The 21,094-nt window shown below is 44.4% G+C and overlaps 2 protein-coding genes across 2 annotated transcripts; one reads left to right on the top strand and one right to left on the bottom strand.

Annotated features, from left to right (window-relative positions):
• The first annotated feature begins 5,273 nt into the window (after positions 1–5,273).
• Positions 5,274–6,739, top strand: LOC123425382 (fasciclin-like arabinogalactan protein 2). The gene is made up of 2 exons (XM_045109073.1): positions 5,274–6,105; positions 6,280–6,739. Exons 1-2 carry the CDS (start codon positions 5,474–5,476, stop codon positions 6,317–6,319), a joined length of 672 nt encoding a protein of 223 aa, XP_044965008.1. The 5' UTR covers positions 5,274–5,473; the 3' UTR covers positions 6,320–6,739.
• A 138-nt stretch (positions 6,740–6,877) lies between these two features.
• On the bottom strand, positions 6,878–10,283 carry LOC123425381 (SNF1-related protein kinase regulatory subunit gamma-1-like). Its single transcript, XM_045109072.1, has 6 exons — positions 10,027–10,283; positions 9,440–9,601; positions 8,883–9,325; positions 7,928–8,194; positions 7,564–7,736; positions 6,878–7,482 (listed from the first exon to the last, which is right to left on the bottom strand). Exons 2-6 carry the CDS (start codon positions 9,597–9,599, stop codon positions 7,164–7,166), a joined length of 1,362 nt encoding a protein of 453 aa, XP_044965007.1. The 5' UTR covers positions 9,600–9,601; positions 10,027–10,283; the 3' UTR covers positions 6,878–7,163.
• Between the last annotated feature and the right edge of the window lie 10,811 nt (positions 10,284–21,094).

Raw genomic sequence — 21,094 nt, 5'->3', positions numbered from 1 at the left:
CGGACGCTGACGGCAATGTGACCATTTATAAAGCTCGACTTGTGGCAAAGGGTTTTTCACAAGTTCAAGGAGTTGACTACGATGAGACATTCTCACCCGTAGCGATGCTTAAGTCCGTCAGAACCATGTTAGCAATAGCTGCATTTTTCGATTATGAAATCTGGCAGATGGATGTCAAAACGGCGTTCCTTAACGGTTTCCTTAAGGAAGAGTTGTATATGATACAACCCGTAGGTTTTGTCGATCCTAAGAATGCTAACAAGGTGTGCAAGCTCCAGCGATCCATTTATGGACTGGTGCAAGCATCTCGGAGTTGGAACAAACGCTTTGATGAGGTGATCAAAGCATTTGGGTTTATACAAGTGGTTGGAGAATCTTGTATTTACAAGAAAGTGAGTGGGAGATCTGTGGCGTTTCTAATATTATATGTGGATGACATATTGCTGACTGGAAACAACGTGGAGTTTTTGGAGAGCATAAAGGATTACTTGAATAAAAGTTTCTCTATAAGGACCTAGGAGAAGCTGCTTACATTCTAGGCATTAAGATCTATAGGGATAGATCAAAACGCCTGATAGGACTTTCACAAAGCACATACCTTGATAAAGTTTTGAAGAGGTTCAAAATGGAACAGTCCAAGAAAGGGTTCTTGCTAGTTTTACAAGGTACGAGATTGAGTAAGACTCATTGCCCAGCAACTGATGAAGATAGAGAGCATATGCGCTCCGTCCCCTATGCTTCAGCCATAGGTTCTATCATGTATGCAATGTTGTGCACTAGACCAGATGTTAGCCTGGCCATAAGTATGGCGGGTAGGTTCCAGAGTAATCCAGGAGTGGATCACTAGACAGCGGTCAAGAATATCCTGAAGTACCTGAAAAGGACTAAGGAGATGTTTCTCGTGTATGGAGGTGACGAAGAGCTCGCCGTAAAAGGTTACGTCGATGCAAGCTTTGACACAGATCCGGACGACTCTAAGTCGCAAACCGGATACGTATTTATTCTTAATGGGGGTGCGGTAAGCTGGTGCAGTTCCAAGCAAAGCGTCGTAGCAGATTCTACATGTGAAGCGGAGTACATGGCTGCCTCGGAGGCGGCTAAGGAGGGTGTCTGGATGAAGCAGTTCATGACGGATCTTGGAGTGGTGCCAAGCGCACTGAATCAAATAACCTTGTTCTGTGACAACACGGGTGCCATTGCCTTAGCAAAGGAACCACGGTTTCACAAGAAGACCAGACACATCAAACAACGCTTCAACCTCATCCGCGACTACGTCGAAGGAGAGGACGTAAATATATGCAAAGTGCACACGGATCTGAATGTAGCAGACCCGCTGACTAAACCTCTTCCACGGCCAAAGCATGATCAACACCAGAACTGTATGGGTGTTAGATTAATTACAATGTAATTCGCATGATGATGTGAGGGCTAGATTATTGACTCTAGTGCAAGTGGGAGACTGTTGGAATTATGCCCTAGAGGCAATAATAAATATAGTTATTATTATAATTCATGTATCAAGATAATCATTTATTATCCATGATATAATTGTATTGAATGAAGACTCATTTACATGTGTGGATACATAGACAAAACACCGTCCCTAGCAAGCCTCTAGTTGGCTAGCCAGTTGATCAAAGATAGTCAGTGTCTTCTGATTATGAACAAGGTGTTGTTGCTTGATAACTGGATCACGTCATTAGGAGAATCACGTGATGGACTAGACCCAAACTAATAGACGTAGCATGTTGATCGTGTCATTTTGTTGCTACTGTTTTCTGCGTGTCAAGTATTTATTCCTATGACCATGAGATCATATAATTCACTGACACCGGAGGAATGCTTTGTGTGTATCAAACGTCGCAACGTAACTGGGTGACTATAAAGATGCTCTACAGGTATCTCCGAAGGTGTTAGTTGAGTTAATATGGATCAAGACTGGGATTTGTCACTCCGTGTGACGGAGAGGTATCTCGGGGACCACTCGGTAATACAACATCACACACAAGCCTTGCAAGCAATGTGACTTAGTGTAAGTTGCGGGATCTTGTATTACGGAACGAGTAAAGAGACTTGCCAGTAAACGAGATTGAAATAGGTATGCGGATACTGACGATCGAATCTCGGGCAAGTAACATACCGAAGGACAAAGGGAATGACATACGGGATTATATGAATCCTTGGCACTGAGGTTCAAACGATAAGATCTTCGTAGAATATGTAGGATCCAATATGGGCATCCAGGTACCGCTATTGGATATTGACCGAGGAGTCTCTCGGGTCATGTCTACATAGTTCTCGAACCCGCAGGGTCTGCACACTTAAGGTTCGACGTTGTTTTATGCGTATTTGAGTTATATGGTTGGTTACCGAATGTTGTTCGAAGTCCCGGATGAGATCACGGACGTCACGAGGGTTTCCGGAATGGTTCGGAAACGAAGATTGATATATAGGATGACCTCATTTGATTACCGGAAGGTTTTCGGAATTACCGGGAATGTACCGGGAATGACGAATTGGTTCCGGGAGTTCACCGGGGGGGCAACCCACCCCGGGGAAGCCCGTAGGCCTTGAGGGTGGCGCACCAGCCCTTAGTGGGCTGGTGGGGCAGCCCAAAAGGGCCCTATGCGCCTAGGAAAGAAAATCAAAGAGAAAAGAAAAAAAGGAGGTGGGAAGGGAAGGAAGGACTCCCACCCACCAAACCAAGTCCAACTCGGTTTGGGGGGGGAGCCTTCCCCCTTGGACTCGGCCGACCCCCTTGGGGCTCCTTGAGCCCCAAGGCAAGGTCCCCTCCCTCCCACCTATATATACGGAGGTTTGAGGGCTGATTTGAGACGACTTTTCCACGGCAGCCCGACCACATACCTCCACGGTTTTTCCTCTAGATCGCGTTTCTGCGGAGCTCGGGCGGAGCCCTGCTGAGACAAGGTCATCACCAACCTCCGGAGCGCCGTCACACTGCCGGAGAACTCTTCTACCTCTCCGTCTCTCTTGCTGGATCAAGAAGGCCGAGATCATCGTCGAGTTGTACGTGTGCTGAACGCGGAGGTGCCGTCCGTTCGGTACTAGATCCTGGGACTGATCGCGGGATTGTTCGTGGGGCGGATCGAGGGACGTGAGGACGTTCCACTACATCAACCGCATTCACTAACGCTTCTGGTGTACGATCTACAAGGGTACGTAGATCACTCATCCCCTCTCATAGATGGACATCACCATGATAGGTCTTCGTGCGCGTAGGAAAATTTTTGTTTCCCATGCGATGTTCCCCAACATTAAGGTAGTAGTGTCACTTTCACTCCTTGATGCAAAATACATATTGTGCATTCGGTGCATACTGAAATTTTTAAGAGAAAACTCAGGAGCATAGATGTCCACTAGACTAGGGATGGAAGAAACAATTACATCACTCATCATGGATTCAATGTCCATTCAAGAATTTGAAGAAAAGTGGCACAGAATGTTAAAGAAGTAAGAATGTGAAGAACTAGAACACCTACAAAGAATGTGGGTTGTCAACACATGTTTGTGTCGACATATTTCAAAGATGATTTATGGCCTTTCACCGGATCACTATCTGGTACAAATATCCACACATGGACCCTTCAAACCAACCCTATACGCGTACAGGTTGTCCGACACCCCCAAAACCAAGACTATATGTGGGAAGAAATGGGGAGGCCCGATCATCGGACTAGAGGGAGGGGTGGATCCCAAATCTCTTCAAGACTTCCTCGACTCAGCCCGGTGTGCCTTCTTCCTCCCCTCTTTCCTGCCTCGTGTGCACAACCATCATCGTAGCTCCACTGCCAACCTAGCTCAATCGTCGTCCCCGACCGATAACACCGCCACCGTAGGCCCCAACCCACAACATCGCCATCTCGGCCGCCACCGGACGTCGCCTCGATATGTCAAACTCCTCACGCATACTTATCCGCTTTATGTGTTCGATGAAATGTGTGAGCAATTTTTATTCTTTAGCGTGGATTCGTCGGATGATAAGTATGGGACCTTGATGGGTTCATATGCTAAGAGTTCGTCGATTCTCAAAGTCGGACAACGAAGATGTTGAAACAATGACGATGATGAACGTCCATGAAGAACTAGAGAAGCAAGATGAGCATGCTCTGAACTTCAAGGATTCGATAAAGGGCACGAGAGTTGTTCCTCGGGGATAAGACCGCTGGCACAAGGCCTCTCTACAAGGACCACTTCAAATTGAACCTAAAATAACTTGAAGGGTTTTTTCTACTTGGTTCTGGATGAGCAATTTTTTTTCTTGCACATATTGAATGTCGTGGACGAGATTGATGTCTACTTCAACCTAAGGAAGGGTTCTTGCGAACAAATGAGTATGTCATGTGAATGTTGTGTTTGGACTCGATTACCTGAGAGAATCAACACGACAACATATAGAAAAATTGTTGGTAATTGGAGCTTCAAGAGGTTTTCCAACTTATGCTCCATTCAGTTGATTTGGAACATTAGTAATGGAAGAACTGCTTGAAAGGTATGCGTGGGCAATATCAAGGTCACACCAAAAAGGCTACCATCATACGTGAAGCCTTGACATTGAAGGACTTATGAATTTGGTATGCTTTCCTTGGCACACCTAGTTCTCACAATGACATTAATGTGTTTCAGTGATCTCCTTTGTTCATGAGACATTTTGATGGGGTGCTCTGGCGAGCAACTACTCCTTCAACAAGCATGACTGTAAAATGAGGTACTATCTTTTTGTGGTATCTATTTTTAGTGGACGATGTTTGTCAAGACTACAAATACAAGAAGGTGCTAGGAAGGAAATGGATATGACATTCGGAGTGTTTCAAGCTCGTCGGGGTATTTTTATTGGAGATGCAATGTTATGAGAACGAGAGACATTTTGCCGACTGATGACACGTTTTGTAATCTTGTATAACATGATTGTGGAGGATGAGGACGCTAAACCGAAATCCATTATTTCTGCTTGGATCAACTTAACACAAGGCGCTAAATATCATTGCTCAAAGTAAAATCCACGGTAACTCACGCGTGCAACATACCAGGACGCGTCAAATTTCACCGCACATGAAGCTTGGTGGAAAGTCCCAAGGCTTGGTAAGTCACCCTGCTGCATCCTTGCAAAGTTGCCACCATCCATGGCCATGGGTGTACACTTTCCTCCCTCGGTCAGCCATGGCCACAGCTTCTGTCACAAGACTCACAACGTCATAAAGCCCATCACCATTTCTTGGCATACTACCAGCAAGGAGAAAATGGCAACCGGGGCGCTGCACATGGGCAGAGTCAAAAACAGAAGTGCAATCAAGACCACCGGAACACGGGCCTTGAAAGCCAAAAACCCTTCTTCCCCCACCCCCGTGCCGTGAGTGAGTCCCTGAAAGAACTCGGCCGAGCCAAAACACCAGTCGAGAGAAACCCTGTCCACCATACCTCCATTATTCTTGGACGAGCAGGGGAATCAAGCACAATGCCGTCCGCCAGAGCCGTCGCCCTGCCCCCCTGCACCATACTGCTGCTCCTCCTGCTCGTCCCCTGTGCCGAGGGACAACCGCCGGAGGCGACGCCGCCGAGGGGTTTGGCGATCGAGCAGATCCTGTCCAAGAACGGGTGCGGCGCCTTCGCCGGCCTCGTCGCCGCCACGGCCGGCGTGAGCCAGGTGCTCCGCGAGCAGAGCGAGGCGGGGCTCACGGTCTTCTGCCCGGGCGACGACGCGGTGGCGGCGTTCCTCCCGCGGTTCCGCAACCTCACCGCCGGCGGCCAGGCCTCGCTTCTTCTGTACCACGGAGTGGCGGCGCGCTCCTCCGAGGTGGAGCTCAATTTGTACGAAAGCCTCGGGGAAATCGCGGTGCGGACGCTCGATAGGGGGCGCTGGGGCGACGGCATGCTCACCATCTGCAGCTGCGAAGGCACCATGAGGCTCTCTTCGTCGCCGTCGTCGTTCGGAACGCCGGACGAGGCCAGGGTCACCAACACGGTCGTCTACAACAACCGCCTCACGCTCCACCTCATCGACGCCGTGCTGGTTCCGGGAGCGCCGGCGGTGTTCGACTACTCGGAGAGCTTAGTGACCGCTTGCTTCATACTCGGGCTCGTCACGTTGTGAGTACTACTACTACTACTATTTCCTTGAGTTGTTTGCCTCTTTTTCTATCCAGCAGATCTTTTTTTTAATGGTAGTCTCTGCATTAGAATGGACGATGCTGATGCTTGAATTGCTTCTAGCTTTCCAAATCTTAGTTCTACAAGTTAACTGTATCCATGTGTCGTCTGCAGAGTCTTGGGGTCGTGTGCACTTCGTGCCATTTGTTCGTGACCGCTTGCGTGCCTCTCCTCCCCTCCATCGTCGTTCCCTCGCATTTCTGATTCAGGTGCAAGCTTTCACGGTCGGATCTGCGTCCTTGATTCACGCAATGCTGTTCAGCAGAGCGGGCAAAGGGCACGTTCAGTTCATGTATCCCATGGTCGTCATTTTGCACGGTGTAGGTCTGTGACTTCTAAAACTAGCATCTCCTGTGCTTGCGTGTTCCCTAAATAATTGTAATTGGACGAGCAAGTTTTTCTGTGTGTTAGTGTAGCTTTTTCTATCTGCATCCTTCTATACCTAAATAATTGTAGTTGGACTCTATGTGTATTAGTGTAGCTTTTTCTATCTGTATTAGTGTTCAGTTGATTACTTTTGGAATTAGACTTCATGTGATGCAAGAAAATGTTATTGGCCATGAATTCTTCTGTACCTAACTTAGTACAAAAATTGTATTGCTAGCTCAGGGATGAAAAGGAAAACCTGCGACGCCTGCAAGCTTAAACTACTGTCATACATTAGACTACTTGATTGATAGATAGATCGAGGAGGATACAGAGGTACACATGGTTGAGATTAGGCAAACTTTTGGTACGTTAACGTTTTTACAAATCACAGAATCGCCACTGCAGTGTTTGCACCAGGAAACAGGTGCGGATCAGCGAAGTCGGGTACTCGGTACAGCAGCTGACAAACTAAAGTACACACTAACAGATCACTGAAATGCCTTGTCACCCCCACACAGAATTTACTGTGTCAACACCACCACCTGAACGAACCAGTCCAACTACAAGACTTGCTCAGTGCTCACTAACCTTGTCTGTCATTTCGGCCGTCATGCACTCCCGGGAGCAGCTCAGCTGTTCTCGACGGAAGAATCGACATCCGCTTTGTCCTCGAGCTTCTCCATCGCTGAAACAAGATAGCTGTCGCAGAAGCCAGGGGGCTCGTGGATGAAGCAGGAGATCACGTCTCGCAGTGTCACAACACCGACCACCTCAAAGTCGCCATCCACCACGTATATCCGGTGTGTTATCCTCGATCCGATGCTGTCAATCACGCTGCCCATAGAAGCATCAGGTGCACAGGTGAGCGGCGGCTTCACCAGTACGTCACCCCCTGAATCAGTAAGAGTGGAGCCTAGAGCCTTCATGAACTCCAAGACGGTAAGATGCCTATGTGGATCAAACATTTCATTAGACACATTTCACAAAAACACACAGGGGAATAAATCATTTGGTTGGGTCGCTTCGTACCTGAAATCAGAAAATAAGTCAGGCCTAAGCAACAGGAAGCGAATGTCCCTTATGCTCACACTACCGACAAGTTTCCTATTGGGACCTTCTACTACGGGTACTCCGCCAATTTTGTTATCCTTCATGCACTTGAAAGCTTCTAAGATTAGATCATCGCTGTTAACCGTAATAACCTGAAGAAAACACAAGATTGTAAATTTCTCAATAAACAAGGTTTTATAAGTTATAACACAGTGAAAGCCTATTTGAAGTCCTACTTCAGATATTGCCGCCTGCAGATCCAAAACAATCGGGATAGCACAGAGGATTAAATCCTACACTACAAAGAGTTTAACTAAAGAGGCAGCGAGGTGAGACAAATAACCTCATCAAGAGACATGAATGGAAGCCCCAAGTCTGAAAGAGGAAGTGCCGAAATATAGTCGAACCAATCCCTTCCTTTACACTGTTGAAGTCCTTTAACAACACCAGTCTGAGTAATGAAGTTCTTAATAACTGGCTTATCAGGTTCGATCACAGGGACATTCCTCAATCTATACTTGGAAAGCAACAGTAGTACAGCAAGCATTGAACTGTCAAGCGTAACTGGCACAAAAGGAGACCATGGGTAGGATTCAACAATTGTTCGAACCTACGACAAAAGGATAAAGGATACAGGTTAGCACGGTCTACAAGAGAAGACACACATGCAATGCTAAATTAAAGGGCCTGGAGGAGATAACCAAATAAACCTTAGCAACAAATCGCAATGCAGCTGACATACCACAAAGCGAAGCAAGACGTGTATGAATTATGTCAAATTGGATGGCATAACCATCGCATTCAAAACTGTACAAAGACAACTAACAGCAAAAGAATCGTGAAAACGACGCCAGACCCTCATTTCAAACAAAATCATGATGGTTAAAACCCACATTTTAATACTTCACATAAATTAATTCATTACTTATATGCACAAATATACACCATTTAGTTCCCAACCACCACGACATCCTTACCCAGTTACTTTCAGAGCCTTAGCACACAGATCTGTGGAATGTGAGGATACCCCCAATCACGAACCGACTCTAACTGGAAAATATTAGCAAGTACTTTCTCAACCAGTCTATGAAAAAGAAACCGGACTAAGGTCCTGGTCTTTTCGGTCCGATTGCCAGCCCCATCTGATTTTGAATACTGAATTCTAACTCAAGTGTAGCCAAACTTTGGTTTAGCCAAACAACCAAACATTAAGTCAATTACGTTGCTCTGGTGCATAGATTCAATGCTTGATCAACATAACAAAAAAAAGAGACTTCAAGATAGAGCAATTGTCATACTGTAGTCGATTTGAAAGGTTCTTGCTGAAGCAGAACTTTGTAGAAATCTTCCCCTAAATGATCAGCAGCAGTTACTCCATCCCTCGCAACACCCTTTTCAGCAGTTAACCCGCCAGCAACAGCGGCACCTACTGCAGCAGCAGTCAACCCAGCGACAGCTGCCGGGCCAGTTGCACCTAATGCAGCCACGCCCACTGCACCAACAGCGCCTATTCCGACTCCTGCAGCAGTTGCTGATCCAGCTGACAGAGCTACGGCCACGAGATCAGCATTATCTAGTACCCAAAGGATGATGGCTGAGTACTCTATGATGCCAAGATACCTCCCTTGCCAATCAGCCGGAGCCCCAGGTTCAGGGTTAAGCACTGGCGCTGCCCTTATGTTGTGCTCAGATAATATTCTAACAGCATCAAGAACAGAAGTTTCTCCAGGAATTTCAGTCACTACAGTATAGAGAGGACATCGGTCGTTACAAACAACACCACAACATATATGTGACAAAATATAAGACAGAGTATACAGATTGAGTCGTTTCTTTTGCAGAAGTGCATATATACCTCGGCCACTAGGAACATCAGGAAACGATGCGACTGGGATCTGAGCAAAGGCAGCGGTCAGCGACTCTTGCAAAGCCAGTGGGAGCTTCTTCTTGGACTGGATAGTGTCAAAGTAGGCATCACAGCTGGGGAATTTCGCGTTTTCCTCAGGTCGAGCCATTTCTACAGCAAATTGATGAAGGATTTATTAAAGAGGAAAATTTTACCCAGAAGTCATCACCAAATAAGGAAGTGCATTACACACAGTGGGCGCACAGCATCTAGAAGAAGTTGTCTGGCAAATAATCATACTCGAACATAAGTATATTATTAGTAATTCTAACTGCAAGAAGTACGAGCACACGGTTTGGGCATCTTCTGAATCAAAAGAAACTCTTATTACAGCACACAGCCCACGAGGCATAGGCATGTAGGTGCAAGTACCTTCAACTGATCAGCCGAGCAAAATCAGAGCCTCCTGGTCTCAAGGCAGCAAAAGGAATCCACTAAATTTTCACCCTACCGCGTAAAAACTAGCACGGCCGCATGCATGGACAAACGATTTTTTTACGAAAGACAGCACAGGGTTTGGGGAGCTTAGTTATCACCTTGGCTGCGACTTGCGGGAGCGCCCGGCGAGAGAAGAGAAGCAGCCTCCAGGTGCAGGGCTGCGGCGGGGGAGGAGGCGGGGGAGGCGGAATGGATCGGAAGCGCTGGTCTCGGAGGATCTATGGTCTGGTTTTCTTGGCTCCCAATCCAGGGGGCGGGGGAGGGGGCGGTGGAGGAGGAGTCGAATACGGCGAGAGATGGTGCGGTGCTCGCTTGCCAAGGGCACACTGGCACGTGTACACGGCACGGGGCCACGTCCCCGCACCACAACCCAGTGACCCACCCCCCACCTCCCTTGCTGTGCTGCGCTGTTATTTGTAAAGATGAGAAACGAAAGTGCTTGTGCGAATCTTCTTTCTTTGATTGATCTGAGATATTTATACAAGGATTTGAGACGCGAGATGTAAAAGGCGTCTGTACAAAAAGGCGTCCGTACGGACGGATGCGTCCGTACGACGTTTAGACTAATAACGGACTAATCACGTTCTAATGACGGTTCGCTAATTGCGTTACAGTTTTAGTCGGTTCGCAACACTCCCCCTTGTACAACGCCGTCTTGAGTAATCCATTATAGAAAGCTCCTTGTATATTCATCAGTCAATTCTTGAGATTCTCCCTCAAAAACCCGTGGGAAAAAATATGAAGAGAAATGTATAGATATGTTGTTAAAACTCCTTAAAACCCAGTGGGAAAAGTGATAAGGAGAAAATGATACAACATATAGTGATTATTGTCTCTTGATAACTCATATGAGAAAAACCTTCAAAGAAGGAGAAAATTATTGTGAGTTTTAGAGGACAATAAATATGCTTTAGACACTTTCCTTTAAAAACCTTCATAGGGGAAATAGAAAGTATAGCATATGATTTTAATGAAGATATTGCCTCATTAAAAACGTTATGAGAGAAAATTTCAAAGAAACTCATAATGAAAAGAGTGCAATGAGATGTGTCATGAAAAACTCCTTTAAAACCTAGTAGGAAAAATATAAGGAGAAATATGATATGGCATGCATCAATGCTTGTATTTAATTGTCTCGTTAAAAACCTTTTATGAGAAACCTGTTGGAAAAACTCATAAAGGAAAAGAGTACAATATTCATTACCTAATGATAACTAAAGGGTTATATTTTCAGGAGATTTCTCCCCTTGGACTTTTCAAATCACAAAGTCGTCTCATACCAATTCCATGAATGTATTTCTGGAATGTTGAATTCGGTAAAGACTTTGTGAACAGATCTGCTAGATTGTCACATGATTTAGTTTGCAAAATATCAATTTCTCCATTTTTCTGTAATTCATGAGGATAGAACAATTTAGGAGAAATGTGTTTTGTGATATTGCTTTTTATATAACCCATTTGCATTTGAGCAATACAAGCTGCATTATCTTCATAAATAATAGTTGGTGATCCTAATGAACCAACACCACATGCTGTTTGAATGTGGTTAATCATCCTGCGAAGCCATACACATTCTTTTGATGCTTCAAATAATGCAATGATTTCAGAATGATTAGTGGAGGTTGCTACGAGAGTCTGTTTTGTTGACTTCCACGAAAAAGCAGTTCCACCATATAAGAATACGAAACCTGTCTGTGACCTGGCATTGTGAGGATCAGATAGATAGCCAGCATCAGTATATCCTACCATAGTCATGTCTTGGTTTTTCTGATAGAATAAGCCAAGATCTTTTGTGCCATGTAAATATCTAAGGATATTCTTTACTCCCGTCCAATGACGTTTTGTTGGAGCGGCGCTATGTCTAGCTAGTAAATTTACCGCAAATGCAATATCAGGCCTGGTGCAATTTGCAAGGTACATTAGCGCACCAATGGCACTGAGATATGGGAACTCAGGTCCCAATATCTCTTCGTCATTATCCCGAGGTCTAAAAGGATCTTTATTCATATCAAGGGATCTGACATTACATATAAATATACATATACAAAGTATTCATATTACAGTTACAAATAGAAATATGATATTATGTTTGAACTACATAATACAATTGGTCCGTAGGACTTTATTCTACTTAGAGTTATACAAATTATAACATCCATTATTACAATAAAATAGCTGATAACATCAAATGAGTGATGTGGAGATTATATGAGATCTCCATATGCATCTTGGGTCTATTCCACCATCAGGTTGTTAATATCAAGAAGATCTTCATCCTTCTACCTTATTTCCTTAGGAGCGCTTTGAGAAGTGCTAGCTTCAAGGTTTTCTTCTTGTTGTAAAACGTTGAAGTGAGCTTCGGCTTTCCCATGAACTTGTTTGCCTTTCCCATTGGATTTGATGTATAAATCCGCTAGATGCTTGGGAGTTCGGCATTTGCTAGTACGATGGTTAGTACATCCACACCTTTGACAAATCTCGGAGTTGGTGTTTCGGTCATTTTTCTTGAAGTGACCTTTACCTTTAGATTGACCAAAGCTTTTCTGCTTGTTGTTCTTTTTCCACTTTCCATTGAATTTCTTGAAATTCTTTTTGTTGCCCCCATACTTTTTAGTAAACTGAGTGTTAGCATGAGCTTCAGGGGGTGGCATTGAGCCCGTTGGGCGTGTTTGATGATTCTTCATGAGAAGTTCATCATGTTTCTCAGCCTGAAGTAGAGTGTATATGAGCTTAGAATACTTTTTGTATATTTGTTGACGGTACTGTTGTTGTAGTACCCTCATCGAGGGGTGGAAAGTGCACAAGGTCTTCTCAATAAGGTCTTCTTTAGAAATTGCTTGATTGCAAAACCGAAGTTTTGAGTTAACCTTGTGAACTGCAGAGTTATATGCTGCCACAGATTTGAAGTCTTGGAACCTTATGAGGGACCATTCTCTCCGTGCTTCTGGCAGCATAACTGCTCTTTGTTGGTCATATCTCTCCTTGAGAGAGTTCCACAAAGCTAGTGGATCTTCTTCCATCAAATATTCCGACTTTAAGTCCGGATGGAGATGGTGCCCTAAGAAACTTAAAGTAGTATATTTGGCTACAGTGGGGATTTCTCCGGCGCCTTCATCGGGTGTGGTGATAGTAAAACCGAGTTTACGGCTTTCGAGGGCTATCTTTGCATCCATAGCCCATGGTAAATAGTTACTACCATCTAGTTCAAGTTCATGAAATTCACGATGCATGACGCCAGCCATTTCCTGCATGGTATTTCATGCATGATTTAGTTTTGCTATGAGAGTAAAATATAAGTAACAACAAATGCTTTGATGAAGCAAAAATTGCAAGTATAGCTGATGCTTTATACTTATATGTGTAGACCTCATTTTGTGTGTATGGCACTTTTAAAGATATTCACCGTTGCGGTGTAGATCTTACGGTAATGGAGAGCATATTCTGGTTTTGACAAGTAGATGTTCATATGTCCATTACTTTTGTGTCATATTACATTTTACAAAATCACTTTGAAGGTAATCATCTTGTCAAAAGATTGGATGTAGACCTCATAGTGAGAGTGGATAATCTGCAAATTATGCAGTAGATCACACAATTGCCTTGTGATTTGCAAAAATTCGAGGTAGTCACATCAATTCGCATATTTGGGAGAGCACTCGAAGATATTCTTTTAGTGATGAGGATAATTTGCAAAGTGCAGTAGATGCCTCATCTATCTTGTGATTCCCAAAATTCGAATTGTGAAAATAAATTGTTGTACTTGAGAATTACATATTCTAAAAAAAAAATTGAAAAATGCTGAGGCAATCATATAGAATATGTATACATAGTCTGAGACTTTATTTATTTTCGACGATCACAGGAAGGAGGGTCCTCCCGCGGGGTAGTCGGGGAGGTTGAGACCCGTCGGAGCCCACGAGCCGGAGCCCAGGCCGGGGCGGTTCCGTTCCAGGGCGGCCGGGAAGCGGCGGAGGATGCGACGGGCTTCCGGCGGTGGGGTAGAAGGCGGCGGGGGCGGAGTTGCTGCTCGCGTGGCCGATGGTGGCGTAGACGACGAAGCCGCCTCCTCGATCTGCACGCTCGCGGCTGCGTTGAGGTCGAGGATGGGGGCGACAAAGGATGGCGCTGGAGGCACCGATGCTACCATCTCCACGGGTACAACCTGCGTTCTTGGTCCTGGTTGGTGCACTTGGGGTGCAGGGATGTGATGACCACGGGGACCATGGCGACCCCGAGGGAAACGGGACCGGGCACGGCGGCGTCTTGCAGATCGACGGATCTCGCCCCTAATTGAGCGAACAAAAGCAGATACAATGGCATGCAGGTTCAATCTTGCCATTGTTCTTACCTTCTCTTGTTCTTCTGTGATGGCTCTTTCGGTAGAGACAGTGCTTGATAACGTGTAAAGATGAGAAACAAAAGTGTTTGTGCGAATCTTCTTTCTTTCATTGATCTGAGATATTTATACAAGGATTTGAGACGCGAGATGTAAAAGACGTCTGTACAAAAAGGCGTCCGTACGGACGGATGCGTCCGTACAACGTTTAGACTAATAAAGGACTAATCACGTCCTAATGACGGTTCGCTAATTGCCTTACAGTTTTAGTCGGTTCGCAACATTATTAAAGTTTTTTTTAAGGCCGACCGAAACTTTGGGCCGCCCGATCTGCCGGTCGCACATAGTCTGCACCGTCATATCTGTCCTTGCAGCAAAATTCTTCGATGCAGCAAATTTAGACCATGATGCAGTAAATTTCGGTCTAGATTGCAACAAAAATATGGTTATAGCAAAAAAATATCAACATGATCGTAGTAAAAAAACGACGCTTATGATGCGTGGTAACAAAACAAAATGTGGGTTGTAACAAAAACAATCCGGTGAACTAGGGTTGTGAAAGTCAGTAATATCGACTAGAGGGAGTGAATAGGCGATTTTTAGAATTTCATCGATGAGGAAATTCCTTGTAAGGAAAGTCCTCAATGATGAATTAAGTACAACAGAAATAGTACAGGATCAGGTGTGCAAAAACTTCAATAGCAGATTATTTGTTGAAGACTATGAGATTTGGTTTGCACAGTTCGCAAGTACAGAGTAAGCAGGTGAAGATTATCTTAAGTGAAGAATTTGAGGTTGAGGAATTTTTGAGAAAGTCTTCAAACAAATTATTCAACAGTGCATATCGAAGTCTTCAACATACAATTCGAGGAAATAAAAGAGTTGAAGAAATAGAACACGTATCACGATGAAGACAGTTGTTGATGACTCAATTCCAACTGCTCTAACAGTTGTACATCTGGTTTGGAGCGGTTTGGTATTGAAATCAAAGGAGACACAATCCCTATCGTGTTCTCCTTGAGCTAAGTACACACAGTCCTCGCCCAACACTCGTGGTAAGTCTTCACGGTAGACTTCCAAACCCTCACAAACTCGGTCACCCGACGATCCACAATTGAGTGCTGGATGCTCTAGACCATGACGCCTAACCGTCTGGAGGATGCACAGTCCTCAATGGAAAAAGGCTTCAGTTTCACACAGGAACAAATTCTTAAGTGATGCTTAATCACTTGGTTTTTGTTTGGGGTTTGGTGTTTGGGGTATTTCCTCACTTCATGATTTTGTCTCGAAGACTTTGAGGAATTTGGGTTGCTCTAAATGACAAGTGTGAGTTTCTCTCGGAGCAGTCAACCAACTAGTGGTTGTGGGGGCGGCTATTTATAGCTTAGGAGCATCCCGACATGATTTGACATAAATGCCCTTTAAATAATATGACTGTTGGGTGGATAAGATCACTGCGGTGGCGCATGTCGCGGCAACGGTCAGAACTTTCAACTATGAAAGTCCTCATGTCTCTCATATTCCTCACTCCCAGGATTTAGTAGGTTTAGACTTGGGTTGATAGTATTACTCTCACACCCCAAAATTTTAAAAATATTTTCTGAAATAAAATTTTGCCTAGAATAATTTTTTTGAGAAAATGAATTGCTTCATGGCTCTTTTCAAAGCCTATTTCCAAAAACTTTTCATTTCAAGTGGCTTTTCAAAAATCTTTTCATGATTAAGTCCTTGCTTGAGACCATTTGAATTATTTATTTGCTTAGATGGGAATATTGTTTTGGGCCAAGTCTAATTGATATTTGAATTTCTGGATTTCTACTTAATCCTTGAAACACTTCTTTTCTTTTTTAAAGATATTTTCCCTAGGAGAATGTTCTTGATAATTTATGTTGGAACCTGATCTCTTGCATAAGAACATTTATTTTATTCTGGTAAATCCTTGGGATATTTATTTTTAATCTTTTTACCAAGATTCCCTTAAACAGATTTATATTTCCTTTTAGGGCTGATTTGCACTGCAACCTTGTGATAAATTCTTCTAAAAATTCTATAAAAAATTGTAGGTAACCTGTGATATTTATAGATCACATTTATGTAAAAAGCTACTCAAGTATTTTGAATATGTTAAGCACAATAACTGCTTTTCTAATCTGGTCCAGAATTTAGTTTGTACTACAACCCCTAGAAATAATCTTTAATAAATTCCATAAAAATTTGGGGATATAAAGTATAGCATAATATTAAGTTTTATGCAAAAAAAACACTATGTGCTTTGTAAAATTTTAGCAGTACAACCATTTTCCTGTTCTGGTCCAGATTAATGCTTTACACTACAACCCTAATTTTCCTTGCTCTGATTGCTTTGAAATTTTGCATGCTTGTTTGAAACCCTACCAAAACCTTAAATCCAGGATTTGAGCCCCATTGGATGATAATAGATACATGTTATAATAGCCTCAAGTTTCTATCCAGTATTGTGTTTTTCAAAATATTGCATTAGCTAGTCTAAATTTTTGCCAAACCAACCTCACCAGCATTGCTAGCACCTAGGGAGACCCCAGACTGGTAATTTTGGTGGCCAGAAGAGCTACCTAGGTGTCCCTGGCATTTCATCAAACACTTGGGAGCATGGCTAGATTTGGCCTGAGTCTAAGTTTGCATTGTGGAATTGCTCTCGTGGCCCTAATGCCTTGTCCACCAGTCTTGCTGTAGCATCTACCCTAGCCATGTGCAGTCCCTCTGGCTTTGGAGCCCCTTTGGATGCCCTGGCATTTCGTCGAACGGGTGTTGTGCATGCTCTGGGTTCACCCAGAGCGCACGTTTTGCACACGCTTGTCCAAGACACCGCGTCTCCGTGCCCTCGCCCTTTTGGCTTGCTGCAGAGCCGCGTCAACCTCTCTCTCTCCCCGACAGTTGGTCGCCGTCTTTGTGCTCGAGCCGTTCAATGGCAGCCGATGGTCGTGGCCTCTTCCCTGCTGCTGCAGTGGCCGGCGCCGCCCAAGCTCCCTCTGATCGCCAGCTGGTCGCAGCCCCTCCCGTGCCTCGCTTCCCCCTGGTGCTGCCATGCTGCCCTGCTAAGCCACTGCCACTGCTTCGCTCTGCCGCCTCACTGTTGCTGGCAGAACCTGTCGCCGTCGATCTCATCTGCAAGTGTCGGTGAGCCAGCTCAAGCTAGCTATAAAAGGACCACCCCGAGCCCCTGAGCATCGCAAGCATCCTCCTCTCGCCTGAGCTCTCTTCCCCTCGCCTCTGGTTGACCGAAGCTACAAGATTTCTGTTAGTAGCGCCACGGTCACCTCCGGTGAAATTCACCATGGCCGAAGCCCCCTAGTTGCACCCCACCGCACAAGCCACACCCCCTGAGACCACCTCGAAGCCTCGCCACCGTTAGACCTCGAGGAAGAGCCATGTAGATCGAAGCTTCTGCGCCAGAAGGACCTCCCGCCATTGTTGAAGCCCCGCTCAGCCTCGAGCTCCGTCGCGCCTCCAACTGCCAAAAATGGATGTGGCATCCCTCCCCGAGCGTGTGCATAGTCGGAGCGCGACGAGAGATGCCATGTACCGTGGGCAATCGTCGCCGGAGTGCTTCTTTGTTCTGCCCAAGCTCGGAGCCTCCCCGTCTTATGGTTTTGCCTTGGCAGTGTAGTCCGGGTGAAGCCGGGCTTCGCAGAGGAAAATTGGTGTGTGTTGATTCCGAGTGTCCGCTTCTAAAATGTCGTATGCGGGATTAGTCTTGTCGACTATCGGAAACCGTGAGCTGTGGGTAAAGAGTACACCCTCTGCAGATTCAAAACTATTTGAGTAGCCGTGTCCGTGGTCAAGGACGTTGTTTGACGAGTCAAGTGTCGGTCCTAGAGTCAGTCTTTGGAGTATAAACGGTGATAATAATAATGGTTGTGGAAAATCATATGATAATATGGCAGATGATCATATTATGATTTTTACGCTGGACTAACCCCTATGATTATGTTGTTGGATATCCCTGGGACGGTTCTACCTCCTGGATATTCAATATTTATTATTGTTTCGTATAAGCCCTTTATGTGGTGTCGCTGAGACGCCCGACTGTGGCATGCTTATTATCATATAAGCCCTTTATCAGGTGTCGCTCAGACGCCCGACTGTGGCATGTTTACTGTTTCATATAAACCCTTTATGTGGTGTCACTCAGACGCCCGACTGTGGCACACATATTATTACTTATCCCGTATTACCATCCTTGCTTGTTTATAAATCATTGGTGGAAACATTGCATATCTTCATGAAGGTATCCATGAATTAAACTTTAATGGCAAGATATTATTGTTAGTAGAATTTGCATGCATCTCACCTGCTTAACGTGTTTGTTTTCTTCATGTTTGCGAGTACATTCAAAGTACTCACTGGCTTGTCCCTGGTTATTGTCTTGGCCAGATTGTGTTTGGAGAGGAGCACGATGCCGTCAACCCCGGAACCTAGGAGTCATGGATAGCAGCCTTGTGAGATAGTAATTTATCCAGGTCAGCTGTTCCTGTGGGAATGGAGTCCCATGGGCACTGGAGATTCCTCGAGTCGCTTCCGCGGTCAACCTCGGACTTTTGTGCAACCCAGTAGACCTTCATGGTCTTGTAACCCAGATTTTTTATTTTTGCTTGGATATTCTGTATCAAGTAAGTGTCTACCAGCTAACAGCAATCCTGGGGCTGGTAAACACAGAGACATGTTTTCTGGAAATTATTTTCTAAAAAACACGTCGCTACAATTACTTCGACCCCCTTTAACAGTACGGTGTTCCTATGACTCAAGAGTAAAGAAAATGAAACAGAAAGAGTAAATCTTCACTCTTGAAAGTCTTCAAATTGTTTTCTTCAGGACACGCCGAATTCCTCATCTTCAATATCTTCATGAGGAATATCAATTTCATCGCAATTTCTTCGCGATCAAAGTATTCAAAGTAAGACCAAAGTCTTCAGCCGAATACATACATTATTAGGGGTCGATATTCATCGTATAACTCAAACTCCTCAATGACTTATAGAGCATGTGTACACTTACAAACATATTAGTCTCTTAACCTATAAGTCTTCAAACCACCAAAATCACTATGGGCACTAGATGCACTTACAATCTCCCCCTTTTTGATGGTTGATGACAATTAGGTTAAGTTTTCAACGGGGATAATAATATGAAATGTAAGTACCGAGTTTGAGGAATTTGAAATCAAGATGCCAAGAGACTCCCCCTAAAGATGTGCATATTTTGAGGAATTTGCTTTGCATAGCAGATGCACATTGATGATTTATATCATGGAGATCTCCCCTTGTATCTTGTAAATCATGCATACATTTGACATATAATATGAGGAATTGAAAATGCATGATGAAAAATATTGTCTAACGAATTTCAGCATGCCTGCATTAATAGACTTTGAGGAATAAGCATGCGAAGAAAAACGTTCAAAAGAGTCAGAGCACCATCGGGCTTAAGTTACAACTCATTACATCAAACACTTCACAAGAGCCAAGAGTTTGTAACTTAATAAAGTTTATAAGCCCCAAAATAGATCCGCTTGAAGACTAACTCTCAGATTTCTCCCTCTTTGTCATCAAGTGACGAAAAGGGACAAAACTAAGGACTAACGCCCTTGAAGAAATTCACTTCTTGGTTGATGTAGATGCGTGAGGATTCTTGGAGACATGCTTCTTCCTTGGACCAGTTGCAGTGTCTTCTGGTTCTTCATCTGATTCAGCAATGCGCAATGAAGAAAATGAACTGTCCTCCAAGTCAGGAACTGGAATTGGCTTGAATTTCTTCTTTGGAGGCCACGACCAGTCAAAGTCTTGAGTAAACTCCAATTCCTCAAGTTCCTCGGGAGTCTTCAGATGAGCCAAGGTGGCCCAAGTGGGATCAAATACCTCATGAAGATAATAGGGATTTTTCTTCACTGCATTCTGAGTCTCGTTGAGGGTTTTCACAATGGCACCAAACTGGCGTTTCACCCACTTGTGATTGCGATTGACTTTTTCATGAAGACTGAGGAGTAGCTCTTTGTTAGTCATCACTCTGGGGCAGTTGGGCTTGGAGGCTCTTGAGTAGTAGTGTCATCATATGAGGAGTATGAATCAGCCTTGCGAAATTGGCCATCAAGGGGGCGATTTCTTTCATCTATCACAGACTTGCCTTTGCCTTCAACAGGTAAAAACGATTTCTTGACGACTTTGATTGGCGGTAGATATCCGAGGTGATTATGAAAATCATCTTGATAGTTGATGCCTGACCTGTTTCTAATGAATATCATGATCCAAGGCGCATAAATCTTCAACTCATATGGTGACAAAGCATTGTCAGCCAAAGTCATCAAGAAGAAATCATGAAGATTCATAGGTATGCTCTGAATTACATTGAACATGATATTCTTCATGATTCCTTCGACATCTTCTTCATCATCATGCCCTTTCATAGGCGCAATGGCGTAAGACAAGATTCTATGCACGGTTCTGGGCTCATACTTCAAGTCCTGTACGAGAAATCTAGTCCTTGTGGGTTGGTCCTTGGCCAAAGGCTTCATGAGGACTTCCATGAGCTTGTTGGACAGTTCTCTTTCATCATACATCTTAATTGCGTCCTCTGAGAGAATTTATACTGGGATAGCTCGAAGAAATTCAGTGGCAGGTGCTTTGTAGTGCATGTGCTGAGTCATCCAATCCAATTCCAAGGTGTTGACATCCTTTGGGTCGCCAGAGATATGTAGTGTGGCGTAAAATTGAAGAATTATGTATGTGTTCCAATCACCGATATCTGTACAGAAAGGCAATAACCCAGCTTCGTGAAGAAAATTGAGGACTGGAGCA

The sequence above is a fragment of the Hordeum vulgare genome, chromosome 2H (genome assembly GCF_904849725.1).
Source record: "Hordeum vulgare subsp. vulgare chromosome 2H, MorexV3_pseudomolecules_assembly, whole genome shotgun sequence".
In the NCBI taxonomy this organism is placed as follows: domain Eukaryota; kingdom Viridiplantae; phylum Streptophyta; class Magnoliopsida; order Poales; family Poaceae; genus Hordeum; species Hordeum vulgare.
This window is presented reverse-complemented; position numbering and strand designations above follow the sequence as displayed.